This window comes from Sorex fumeus, unplaced genomic scaffold (assembly GCF_029834395.1).
Source record: "Sorex fumeus unplaced genomic scaffold, SorFum_2.1 ptg000072l, whole genome shotgun sequence".
Taxonomy (NCBI): domain Eukaryota; kingdom Metazoa; phylum Chordata; class Mammalia; order Eulipotyphla; family Soricidae; genus Sorex; species Sorex fumeus.
In genome coordinates, this window is record NW_026606129.1 from 8,422,936 (window position 1) to 8,434,227 (window position 11,292).

Genomic DNA, 11,292 nt, shown 5'->3' on the forward strand with positions numbered 1-11,292 from the left:
GGCCACCCTCGGGTACCCCCACCTGGGCCTCCGGGGTGTTCCTGGGGTGACCTGAGTGTGTCCTGTCCGGGGTTCAGCTGCCGGTACCGTGCTCTGGAATCCCCCCCCCCGGGGGCTGTTCTCCCAGTGCCCTCCCGGTGGGCCTCCTGCTGGACTGTCCACCTCGGCTCTGCCTAGACAGGCGGCAGGAGCCGACCACCTGGGGGCGGTTGAGCCTTGGGCTTAGCCCTTGGGCCCCTCCCGGCCACTGTAGAAGGAGGTCCCCCAGGGAGGCAGGTCCGCGGCGAGACCAGAGCAGCTGCGGGAGTGGGGGGGGGAGAAGGCGGGGAGGGGGGAGCTGGTGCTGCCAAAAGAGGGGCAGGTAAAGGAGCCGCTTCCGGTTCCCCGGGGAACCTCCCGCCCACCCCTGGGAAGGTGCACAGCTCAGCGGCTGGGTGAGGGGGGCCTGGAACCGAGCCGGCCCCGGGGCGGCCGCCTAGAGCAGCCCCAGCCCCGTCTCAGAAGATTCTGTCCACCGAGGCTGCATCTGTAGCAAGTGACTTGCCGCCAGCGGGCGCCTGACCCCCATGCCCCGCGGCCGACGCTGTTCTCTGCCCGGCAGCTGCCCTGCGGCTCCCCGTGCCCTCCCCGATGTCCCCAAGTCTGGGCTTATCCGGGGATGGGCCTCTGACCGAGAGTCTTGGCTCCTCTCACCCGGAATAACTCTTGGCATTTTATTCCTTAAACGCTTTAAATCCCCGGTCTGAGCTGCCTATTTCTAGATCACTTTGATCCTTCTCCAACAGAGTTGGGACCTGGTGCAACAAACACAAAACTACCTGAAACTGCTGCTCTCCATCGTCACCCGCGACGGTGAGTCGCTGGCGCCCCTGGGCTCTGCCGGAGAAGCACTCGGGGGCCCTGTGTGGCGGCAGCCTTACCCGTCCTCCGGGCCCGTGGGACCAGCTCAGCCCCCTGGGCCTCGCCGTAAGCAGGCCTCGCGGGGGGTAGGCTTGTAGGTCCCAGCGTGACTGCCTCACGAGGGGCGGGGGGACCCCCGTGTACCTCCTGTCCTACCTGAGGCATCTGCCCTGGGGGTCAGCTCCCTGAATGGACAGTCCAGGAAAGCGTAGCCCCCAGGACACCTCGAGGCCCGTGGTCAGAACCTAGGATGCCGCAGGCCTTTCCGGGGGGCGGGAGGCGGTGGCACGGCCCTGTCCCGTCAGCCCGGTCTCCTGTGCCCGAGCAGATGACAGCGGGCTGCTGGTCCACTGTATCTCCGGCTGGGATCGGACCCCCCTCTTCATCTCTCTGCTGCGTCTCTCCCTGTGGGCGGTGAGTCGCGGGGGCATGCTGGCGGGGTCCCTCCGGGAGGCGGCGGGGGCTTGACCGCGTCCGGCGCCTCCCCCGTGTCCCCAGGACGGGCTCATCCACACGTCCCTGAAGCCCGCCGAGATCCTCTACCTGACGGTCGCCTACGACTGGTTCCTCTTCGGGTGCGTCTCGGCAGCCGCTGTCGGGGTGGGGGGCTGGGGCCCCGTGTTGGGGGGCTGCTCCGTGTGGGGCCTGACCCGCCCCTCTTGCCGCAGGCACATGCTGGTGGACCGGCTCAGCAAGGGAGAGGAGGTGGGTACCAGGGGGACCCGTGTCCACCCGCGGGACGCGTCCTCGCTGCGCCGTGCTGGGAGCCGTCGGGAAGGTCCCCGCTGGGTCCCCGCACGCACCCCAAGACAGCCTGGCGTCCAGGCCCCTCGTGTGTCCATCTCCTGCTGCCCTCTGGCACTGGCTCTGGGGCCCAGAAACCCTCTCAGGGCTCTCGCTAGCGACCCGTCCGCCCCCAGCATGGCCAGCGGGCCCAGGGCCCCTTCCTCACTGGCCCGGCCCTCCTTGCCCCCATGTCCTGCCCTTTTTGCAGCTGGGCCTGGTTTCACCTCCTTGAGATGCTTGTCATCCCCCCTCCCCCCCACCACAGACCCGACTGGGCCCTAAGCCTGGTGTCTCTTCTAGTATCCAGGGGTCTTTGGATGAAGTAGTGACCTTGGAGCATGAGGTAACTTTAGGTCTCCTGGTGTCCACACGGAGCCCTTCCTAGGTGTCTCTCTGGGCCTAGCCACCAGGTTCTCCTCAGGTGGCGGCTGTCTCCCTGAGGCATCTGTGTGCCTTCCTGAGGCAGCTAGGTGTTCCCCTAAGGTGACTGTGTGTCCCCTGAGGTGGCTGTGTCCCCTCCTGAGGCAGCTGTGTCTCCCCCCGAGGTGGTCCTTCTGGCTTTCATGCCGCCCCCTGTTCTCCCTGGGAGCGGCTCCACTCCCCTCCCGCACCTGCGTGCCCACCTCCTGGGCACCGAGTCCTCCGAGGCCTCTGAATGCAGCCACAGTGACTCTGGTCTGGAAACGCCTCCCTTGGACACTCGCAGCTCTCCGGGACATTCTGGCCCACTCCCGCAGGCCACATGTGCCTCCAGAGACGGGACTGTCGGAGCTGGGTCAGGTGGGCCTTGGCGCTCAAGCCCCCCAGGCCAGCGTCCGGACTCTCCTCTTTCCCCTCTTATTCCCAGAGATCTCCCTGGGCTCCCCAGTGGGTGCCTGCCAGGTTAACGGGTGACAGGCCTGGCCCGCGTTGGGGTGTGCGGCCACTGGGCGCAGAGCGGAGGGTTTGCTGTGGAGGACAGACCCTCCTCCGCTTGTGCTCCGGACCCCGCCTTCTCCTGCGGCACGGTTTGGGGGGCTCCTGCTCTAGGAGGGGACTCTGCCCCCTTCCCCGGCAGCAGCTGTTATTCTTACCGTTGATTCTGACACGTCTGGCAGCGCTGGGGCCTAGCCCAGGGCCTCACCCGGGCCCCCCGTGAGAGGCTTCCCTGGCCCCTGACTCCAGCCTCCGATAGCCCGGGAGCGTGTGTGTGGGGTCTAGAGAGGGTCTGAGAGATCACGGACTCGCATCCCGGGAAGAGGCCGTTCCCCCGTGCCCTGGGTCAGGGCGTCTGGCTGCCACGACCCCGCCCAGGCAGGCCGCTTTTCGCTTTCTTCCAGATTTTCTTCTTCTGCTTCAATTTTTTGAAGCACATCATCTCTGAGGAGTTCTCTGCTCTGAAGACACACAGGTAGGGGGCGCTGCTGCGCTCCCCCGGGCCAGGCACCCGGAGGGGCCCTGTGGGCTGGGAAGGCAGGGCCTGGGGAGAGGGGGGTCCCAGGTGCACACTGCCCCAGCCCCGCAGTCCTGCCACCTCCCCTCCACCCCCGGGGACGGCCTGGAGCTGCTTTCTGGGGGCGCGGAGCAGGGGCCGCCCCATCTAAAACCGTCTGTTGGGGCGCCTGCAGGAGGAAGAGTTTGCCCGCGCGGGACGGCTTCACCCTGGAGGACATCTGCTTGATGAGTGAGTGTCCCCTTCCTCGCACTTCCCCGGGTACCGAGCACACGGGAATCTTTCTAGACGCTTCTTCCCAGTCTGTGGGTGGAGAAGGGGCAGGGAGAGGGACTGAAGCGCTGCTGGGCCCGCCGGTCTCTTGCAGGACGGAAGGACCGTGGCAGCACCACCAGCCTGGGCAGCGACTTCTCCCTGGTCCTGGAGAGCTCGCCCGGCGCCGGCCCCGGCAGCTTCACCTACGAGTCCGTGGAGCTCGTCCCCGCCGGGCCGCAGACCCAGGCCGCTTGGTAAGGGGCCAGGCCGGCGCGGAGTTCAGCACGGCGGTGGCCCGGGGCACCCACCCTGGGGAGCCCTGGGAACAAAGGGGTCACCCCCCCACACAAGCCTGCTGTCTCAGCGGGGCCTGGAGGCAGCCATCTGGCTGGGGGGCGGGGGGCAGGGCTCCCCCGTGGCTGGAGGACGAAGCAGCAGAGCTGGGTCGGCTGAGCTAAGGGGCACCCTGGGGGGCTCCCAGGTGGAGGCGGCCTGTGAGGCGGGAGGCCTGCTCCGGGCAAGGAACCGGAAAGGCAGCGGCAGGGGTGCAGCTGTCAGGGCTCTGCTGGAGTCTTGCGCCCGCTCTGGCTTTTCCCCTTGAGGCAGACAAGATCCGCTCCCGGCCCCGGGGCGGGCCCCAGGCTCTGAGCCGAGAGCCCCTTACGGCTCCGCTGACCCAGCGCGTGCTGGGGCCAGGGTTTGGGCCGAGACAGGCCACCACAGCTGCCTTCCCACTCGCTGCAGGAGGAAGGCCCACTCGTCCTCCCCGCAGAGCGTGCTCTGGGGCCGGCCGCAGCCCACCGAGGACCGTACTCCCGGCCAGCCGGGCCTGCTGGAAGCCAGGTCCTCCAGCTCCTCATCCTCGAACCACTCGGACAGCTTCTTCAGGATCGGCAGCAGCCCCCTGGAGGTGCCCAGACCCAGGTGAGACACCCTCCAGCCCTGCGAGGTCCCAGGCGTCCTCAGGCAGCTCCCGCGGACCCCCGAGCTCCCAGGATGATGGAGATGCGCTCCCGAGCAGGGTAGGGCGGGAGCAGGCCTGCGGGTCTCCCAACCCCGGCCAAGAGCTGTTCCCTCGCCGTCCCCCGCATGCCCCTGCCGGCCTGCTGCTCCTGAGGCCCCAGCCAAGGCGCCAGACTGGGGCACTGGGTGTCGGGGCGATCCCTGATCAGAGTGTCGGGCCCCTGCTCCTACCCAGACCTGCCTGGAGCCTGAGTCCTTTACGAGGAAACTCTGGCACTCTCCTTCCGTCACTATCCCGAGCTTTCTCTTGGGCGGCCGATGCCCACCGGAGGGGAGCAGCTGGGCAGGGGGCAAGGGGCGCCCTACCGTGACCGCGTCAGCCCCGCGCCTCGCTGACTGTCCACCGCGCCGCTCCCGTCTGCATGCCTGCTTTGCTCACATGGGCCCCTGGAGGACGCGGGAGAGGCCTCTGGCCTCTGAGTCCTGCTCAGATCTGAACTGTCCGCTGTTGCGGTGCTGGGCTGAGGCCACTCCCCGGGGGTCTCCGTGCCCAGCTTCCCCTCCCTGCCCATGTCCACGTCGAGGCCAGCCTGCACCAGGTGGCCTGCGGAGGCTGGGCAGAGGCCTGGGCTCTAGGGGTGCAGGCTGGGCCCACAGGGACGTGCTCTGTCTTGTGTTTTCTGGCAACCCCCCCCCCCCCCGCCCCCCACGCTTAGAGCCAGGCTGGACTGGCCAGGAGACAAGATTCTGGCTTGAAAGACTAGATTATTGAGATTGGGAACATTCTAATTATGTATTCCCATTAACGTTCAAACTAATTTGGTCTCTTATCTTGAAGCGCCTGAGGGATCCTGTCATTAGTTTCCTGCCTCTTAGGTAACCACAGTTAATCAGCTTCTCGGTGCGGAGGGGGAAACGTGGGGACAGAAACCCTCCCGTCAAGCTGGCTGTGACAGCCGCCGTCCCCCCCAGTGGGAATTCTCTGGGTTCCATCTGCTCCACATTCCACCCGCATCTCTGAAGCCGCCGCCCTCCGTGGGGAAGGGAGGTGTTGGCAAAGTTAAGTAGGTTGTTTGGGAAGGAAGTTCAGCGGGAGTTGCTGCGGGTGTGCCCGAGTGCGGGGCCAGGGGGGCTGGACGCTGGCCCGTGCGCGCTGACCAGGAGACGGGGATGGGGGCGGGCGCCGGCCTTGCGCGCAGCCGACCTGGTTCAGTTCCCGGCACTGCTAGTGCCCCCGAGCTCCGCCGGGAGTGATCCCTGAGCACTGCCGCGTGTGGCCCCAAAACGAGAGACGGAGAGTCCTCTCTCTGAGTTGGGCCTCTTCAGGGCCCGGGTGGTCAGCACTCGGCTGACTGTCCCTGGGGGAGCTCCTCGGGGCAGTCGAGCGCTTGCCCACCCTCACCCCTTCTCCCGGCGACAGTGCTGAGAAGCCTTGCTTGAGGAAACTTGGAGCCCCAGAGACCCCTCGGGCCGTTGCAGGAGCGCCAGGCCTGGGCGGGAAAGGCCCCTTGCCGTCTCCAGGCGGGGCTGGAAGCGTGTCCTGCTGTCTCTGAGACACGTTGCTCTGTAATTTCTGTCCTCGTCGGGCTGAGGGCTTTAGTCTAGAGGCCGGGGGGTGCTTCGATCAGCCGGGGCCCAGCCTTTGTTCCCTCCTCATGTCAGACCCACTGGCTGGGGCTGAGGAGGGCCCTGGGGTCCCCCGCAGGTGAGGGGTTCAGACGCAGGCGTTGGTGGGAACCGTCTCCAGGGGGTCAAACGTGCACAGAGAACTTGTGAATGAGGCAGGGGTTGGGGGGTGGCTTGGTCGGCTCCTGTACCCTTCCCGCCCTCCTCACCCCTCCACCTGGCTCAGGACTGATGTCTGACAGGTGGCGCGCGCGGCAGACCCCGGTTCCATTTTTGGTGTCTCTCGTGTTGTAACCGGGAAACATGCCTTCCTTCCTGCACTTGTCTTTTCATCCCATCTGAGAGCGGAAGTGACCCCTCGGGGCTCCGTGCGAGGGCCACCGGCGTCCCTGACACGCGGCAATCCCGGCCCCCACCATGGCCCACTGTGACTGTGCCCATCCCTGACCCAGCGGTCCTATCTGTGAAGCTGCGTCCACTGAGCGTCTGGGCGGCTGCGGCGCCACGGCGACAGCCTGCTGCCGCAACCTGGCCTCCCGGGAGCCCGCTGCCACCTGAGGTGGACCGTGGCTCCACGCTGACCACGGGTGTGTGGGCGGGAGACGCGGCGGCCCGGTGCAGGCTGGCGCCTGTGCTGCAGTTGACCAAGCGTTTCCTCACCCCACCCCCACCCCCCAGGCCCTGAGCGTTCCCTGTGACGTTTCCATCCATCTTGGGGTGTCCCTGTAGCCGGCTCACCCCGGCTGGCTCGCGGGGCCTCTGGCTCTCACACCTGGGCACTGAGCGTCCCTTCAGCCGGAAGCATCTGGGGTCCAGGGGCTGCAGCCCTGCCTTGCCTGGGGGCAGGGACCCTCTGGCAACGGGCGAGGGACAGTCCTGCCCCTGCACCAAGTGGCAGCCTGGGGCTGACCCTCCCCGACTCTGGCCCCCCCGCCCCGTTCCCGTCTCGTCCTGGGTCCTGACCTGCATCGTGGAGACCACGGTGGCTCTGAGGCGGCTCCTGCTGTCTTGGCCCCTCAGAATTGGCCTCTGCAGGGCCCCAGGCACGTCTCTCCACTGCCCCCAGCTGCCGCGCCCACCTCAGAGGTGGAGGTGCAGAAGGCTTTGTGCCAGGCGCCCGTGCCCGCCCTGTGGCGCCCTCGCGCTCTGTCTGGTCCCTACGGAGCTGGGCCTGCTATTCCGGGATCGGGAATAAAGGGTCGGCATCAAAGCGGCTGCACCTCCGGGGCCTCGGGGCCTGTGTGATGCCGCAGCGCAGGGCTCGGCTGGGGGGGCAGCTCCCCTGCCCCCGGGAAGGGCCTGAGGAAGCGTCTCCGCGCCTAATGCCTCCCTTGCCCCCGGGCACCGCCAGGGAGCCGGCTGAGCGGCCACTGTGAATGCAGACCAGGCCCACTCTGCCTCCCGTCATCCTCTGCAGCATCTCTTGGCTCGTCCCCGGTGACCTCCAGGTCCCTCGGCCACCATGGAGAGGATCCTGTGTCCCTGTTCCCGGGTGCCCAGCCTTGCCCCCTCCTCCTGGCGCTGTGGAGACTGTGGCTCACCTCTCGGCCCCACGCCTCGCCCTGGCTCCGCTGCCCGTCTGCTCCTCCAGCCGCACCCGCCTCTGGTCTCTCGGTCACTGCGTCCAGCTGTCCGCGCACAGACACTCCACGAGAGAAGCGTGTGCCCCGACCCCGCCGCCCTGCCAGGCCTGACTGACTGTGCCTCATCTCTCCTCTCTGCCCCAGATCAGTGGACCGTCCCCTTCCCGGATCCTCCCTCTCCACAGACTGTGGCAGCTGGCAGATGGTCACGGGCTGTGGCAGTATTCAGGAGCGGGCTGGCCTGCACCCCGACTCTTCTCTCCCTTTCAGCTTCCCGGATGAGCTCCCTAACAGTTGTCTGTAAGTGTCTGCAGAAGGCAGGTGCGCCCCTGCCCGGATCAGCACCGGCTGGTGGCCAGGCCCGAGGCAGCTGCAGGCGCGGGGGGCGACCCTCCAGGACAGAGGGGCCGCTGTGACGGTGCTTGCTCTCACCAGCCGCCAGCCCGCTGGGGGAAACTGGGAAGTGACGGGACTCCACTCCCGAAGATTCCATTCCGCCCAGGCTGAGCCTGACACGTGCCTCCTCGGAAGCCGATAGCGGGGCAGCGAGGGTCAGTGTGGAGCCGCACGGCTGCTTGCCCCTGCCCGGAGCCTAACTCCGCCCCCACTGTGTGCCCTCTACTTGCTTCCGGGGAGCGGGGCCTGCCGCCCTCTCCGGGGCTCAGCCCACGCCGGAGGCCAGTCCCGTCCCCCGCCGTGGCCAGTTGGGAGACATTCCTCTGGGGAGTTGAGCCGCTCCCTGCCGAGGGATTCCTCGATGGATCTGGGCAGCAGCCAGGGGCACTGTGCCCGCGCAGCCTCCTCGGCCACCAGGTCCTTCCCGCGGAGAGACCCGTCAGGTTTTCAGTTGATTCTGGGCTTGTGGCCGTCCTGTGGGTGTCAGGGCTGCTCCCAGCTCCCTGCTCGCTGCGTCGCTCTTCAGAGAACGGGGTGGGCCGCGGATCAAGCCCAGCCCCGCGCGCCAACCCGCTGAACGCTCTCCAGGCCTTGGGTGGGATTTGCAGGGGGTTGTTTGCTTCCTTGGGTGGCACCCGGAGTTGATCAGGGCTTACTCCTGCCTCTGTGCTCCCCACTCCTGGTGGGCACCGGGAGACCATCTGGGGTGCCGGGGATGGCGCCCGGGTTGGCCACGTGCTGGGCCAGCGCCCTCCCCGCTGTGCTGTGGCTCCGGGCCCATTTGGCAGGTCTTCAAGGATGCTGAAGGTGGTTGTCTGCCTTCCAGGCAGACCTTCCTGCTACAGCCAGACAGGCAAGCGCTGCTCTGACAGGTTCCCGAGCCTACGTCACGCGCTCTGGTCACTGAGAAGGGCAGCTGCGAGCGGACGGGCCGAGACTCCGTTCTGGCTGGTTCCTGGGAGGGCTGGGCCCTCCTCCGCATGGTCTCAGACCCTGTGAGGTGGATTCCGCGCTGTCACCTGGGCTGCTGGGCCTGACCATCTGTTGTCAGGGAGACGGCCCAGACGCTGCCCAGAGCTGAGTCCGGGAGCATCTCCCTAGAGGAAATGGCCTGTGGTCACTGCACCCGGCTGCCCATCACTGCCTGGCCTCCCGGGGCCCTCTTGTCTAGGTTTTGCTCTTTAGTTGACCCGGAAATAGGGCCTGTGAGAAAGCAAGCCTGAGGGTCTCTGGCTGTCCCTGGAAAGGGCTAGCTCAGCATTTCTCCTGGTTACACACCCGAGGAAAAGCCAAAGCAGTAACCTGGGCTTCCCACAGAGCCAAGAGATGCCCCTTGCCCTTCTCAGGCTGCTCTCTGTCGGGACCAGCAGTTTGGCTGCAGGTTCTGATGGTCCCGGAAAGGACTTGCCAGGCTTCTCTGAGGACCCTCGGGGGAGGGGGTTCCAGGCAGGTCTAGTCTGAGCACATAGGAAGCGGCTCTTCCCAGATAATCTGGTCCCTGGAGAGCAGCCGGGGAGCCCTGCGTGTCCCTGACCTCCGAGTCTGCGTCCTTCCCCTTCTGGCTGCACGTTGGAGCCCTGTGGCCTATACTCCAGCTTCTTTTTAAAAACAAGAAAACTTGCACGTTGTCGAAGAACCTCCCGGAACTCACTCCGGCCAGGCTGTCCTGTTCCGAGAGGGCGGAGCCTTTGACAGCCGAGCTCGGTTTCCTGATGGGGTGACCCCAGGAGGCATCGCTGAGCCTCATTGCTACCCAGAGCCACTTGCTGGCACTCCTGCCCGCCCCGCTTCCCCCCTGCATGGGGCGCCAGGCACCGTTGTCTCCCCAGCCTTCTAGACCCAGGGTCACCCAGGAGCCCCAGCTCCCAGCAGGAACCCCCGAGGGGCCCCCTCACCCTCTGCCTCTCTCTTGCCCGCAGGCTGGCGGCGCTGAGCGAGCGGGAGAGCCGGCTGCAGGAGGTGCGCTCGGCCTTCCTGGCGGCCTACAGCAGCACCGTGGGGCTTCGCACCGCTGCCCCCAGCCCCTCAGCCGCAATCGGGGGTCTGCTGGAGCAGTTCGTCCGCGGCGTGGGGCTCCGTGGCACCGGCAGCAGCGCCTTCTGAACCACCTCCCGCGGCAGTTCCTGTTCCTCTCTCACCTGAGCCCTGAGCGGAACCAAAGCCATGCCTGGCCCAGGGGTCCCTCGAAGCCAGGGTGGGGGGAGAAACCTCCCCCCTGCCCGCGATGTACAGGGCAGCCCCAAAGCCTAGCAGGAACCAGGACAAGGTTCTGCGACCTCCGCTTCCTGACTGCCCACCACCCCCACCTCACTGCCTCTCACCCACATTGCTGGGCCCCGTTGGTTCTGGGGGGTGTGGGGTTTCCTGGGACCTCGTGGAGGCCGTGAGTTCATGGAAGACCCCCGGCCCCGGCCCTTATTTCCCGGGGAGGATGGGGCACCTGCACTGAGAATGAGGCAGTTGGACACAGATCACAAAATAAAATGAGTCTTTTTGAACCGCTGCTTTTCTGCACTCTGGGGGCGCGATACCAGAGAGCCTCATATTCCTTGTGCTGGGGGGGTGGCGGCATCTTGCAAATGAAGTGGGAAGAGATGGCTGTGCCCCGCGTTCCCCATGACATTACTTGGGATGGAGGAGACACACTCAGTGGCAAAGGTGGTCCGACTTCCGCCAAGGAATTTTCTTCTTCCCAGGCCATCTGGAATTGGGGTGGGCACCGAGGGGCTCATTTCTAACAAGTTCTCCAGAAGGCCTGAGCCCGGGGCTGAGAGGCCGCCTTAGGCATGGGGGCGTCCCGCTGACCCTCCCCACCGGGGTCCGCCTGGAGCAGCATGGAGCCACACGCTGACCCTTCCCACGAGAGGTGGTCTGAGGGAGGACAGAAAAGGGCCAACAGTTCTTGGGCATTTCTGGCGAACCTTCAGTGCTGAATTCTGTGCAGGGTGATCTTGGGGGGATTTTGCAGCACCCCAAAGAACTGCCCTTCCCATCTTCCTGATGAGACAGATGTGGGGTAACTTGCCCAAGGCCGCAGGGCTCAGAACAGACCGAACCCTCCCTCTTCGGAGCCCTGGGCGGGCCGGGCGCGGGCGGGGCGGGACAAGTCGAGGGGGAGCCCCCTCGGGCACAGGCTCCCCACGCCCCCGAGTGCGGCCAGCGCTTCAGCACCACGGACAGTGCCCGGGGCCGGGCAGGGCTGCGGGGGGGAGCGGGGAGCGCGGGGGACGCGGGGGTCCGGCGGCGCTCGCGGCGGCTCGCCGCTCCAATGGGGCGGGGGCCACCCGCAGGGCCGGGCGGGGCCGCGCTGCCAGCCGGAGCCGCGCCGGCCGCACAGTGCCCGCGCCGCGA

General features: G+C 66.9%; 1 protein-coding gene across 2 annotated transcripts in view; it reads left to right on the plus strand.

Moving 5' to 3' along the window:
• Positions 1-10,409, plus strand: part of MTMR14 (myotubularin related protein 14) — a 29,684-nt gene extending 19,275 nt beyond the window's left edge. The window contains exons 10-19 of one of the 2 annotated variants that reach the window (XM_056129763.1): positions 786-852; positions 1,229-1,314; positions 1,399-1,475; positions 1,569-1,605; positions 3,006-3,076; positions 3,294-3,349; positions 3,486-3,627; positions 4,118-4,297; positions 7,690-7,845; positions 9,861-10,407. In XM_056129763.1, coding sequence (XP_055985738.1) covers positions 786-852; positions 1,229-1,314; positions 1,399-1,475; positions 1,569-1,605; positions 3,006-3,076; positions 3,294-3,349; positions 3,486-3,627; positions 4,118-4,297; positions 7,690-7,845; positions 9,861-10,044 — 1,056 coding nt within the window. In that variant the 3' untranslated portion in view covers positions 10,045-10,407. Of the gene's footprint in view, positions 1-785; positions 853-1,228; positions 1,315-1,398; positions 1,476-1,568; positions 1,606-3,005; positions 3,077-3,293; positions 3,350-3,485; positions 3,628-4,117; positions 4,298-7,689; positions 7,846-9,860 lie in introns of both variants that reach the window. The other variant, XM_056129764.1, reaches the window with a different exon arrangement.
• Positions 10,410-11,292: the final 883 nt, after the last annotated feature.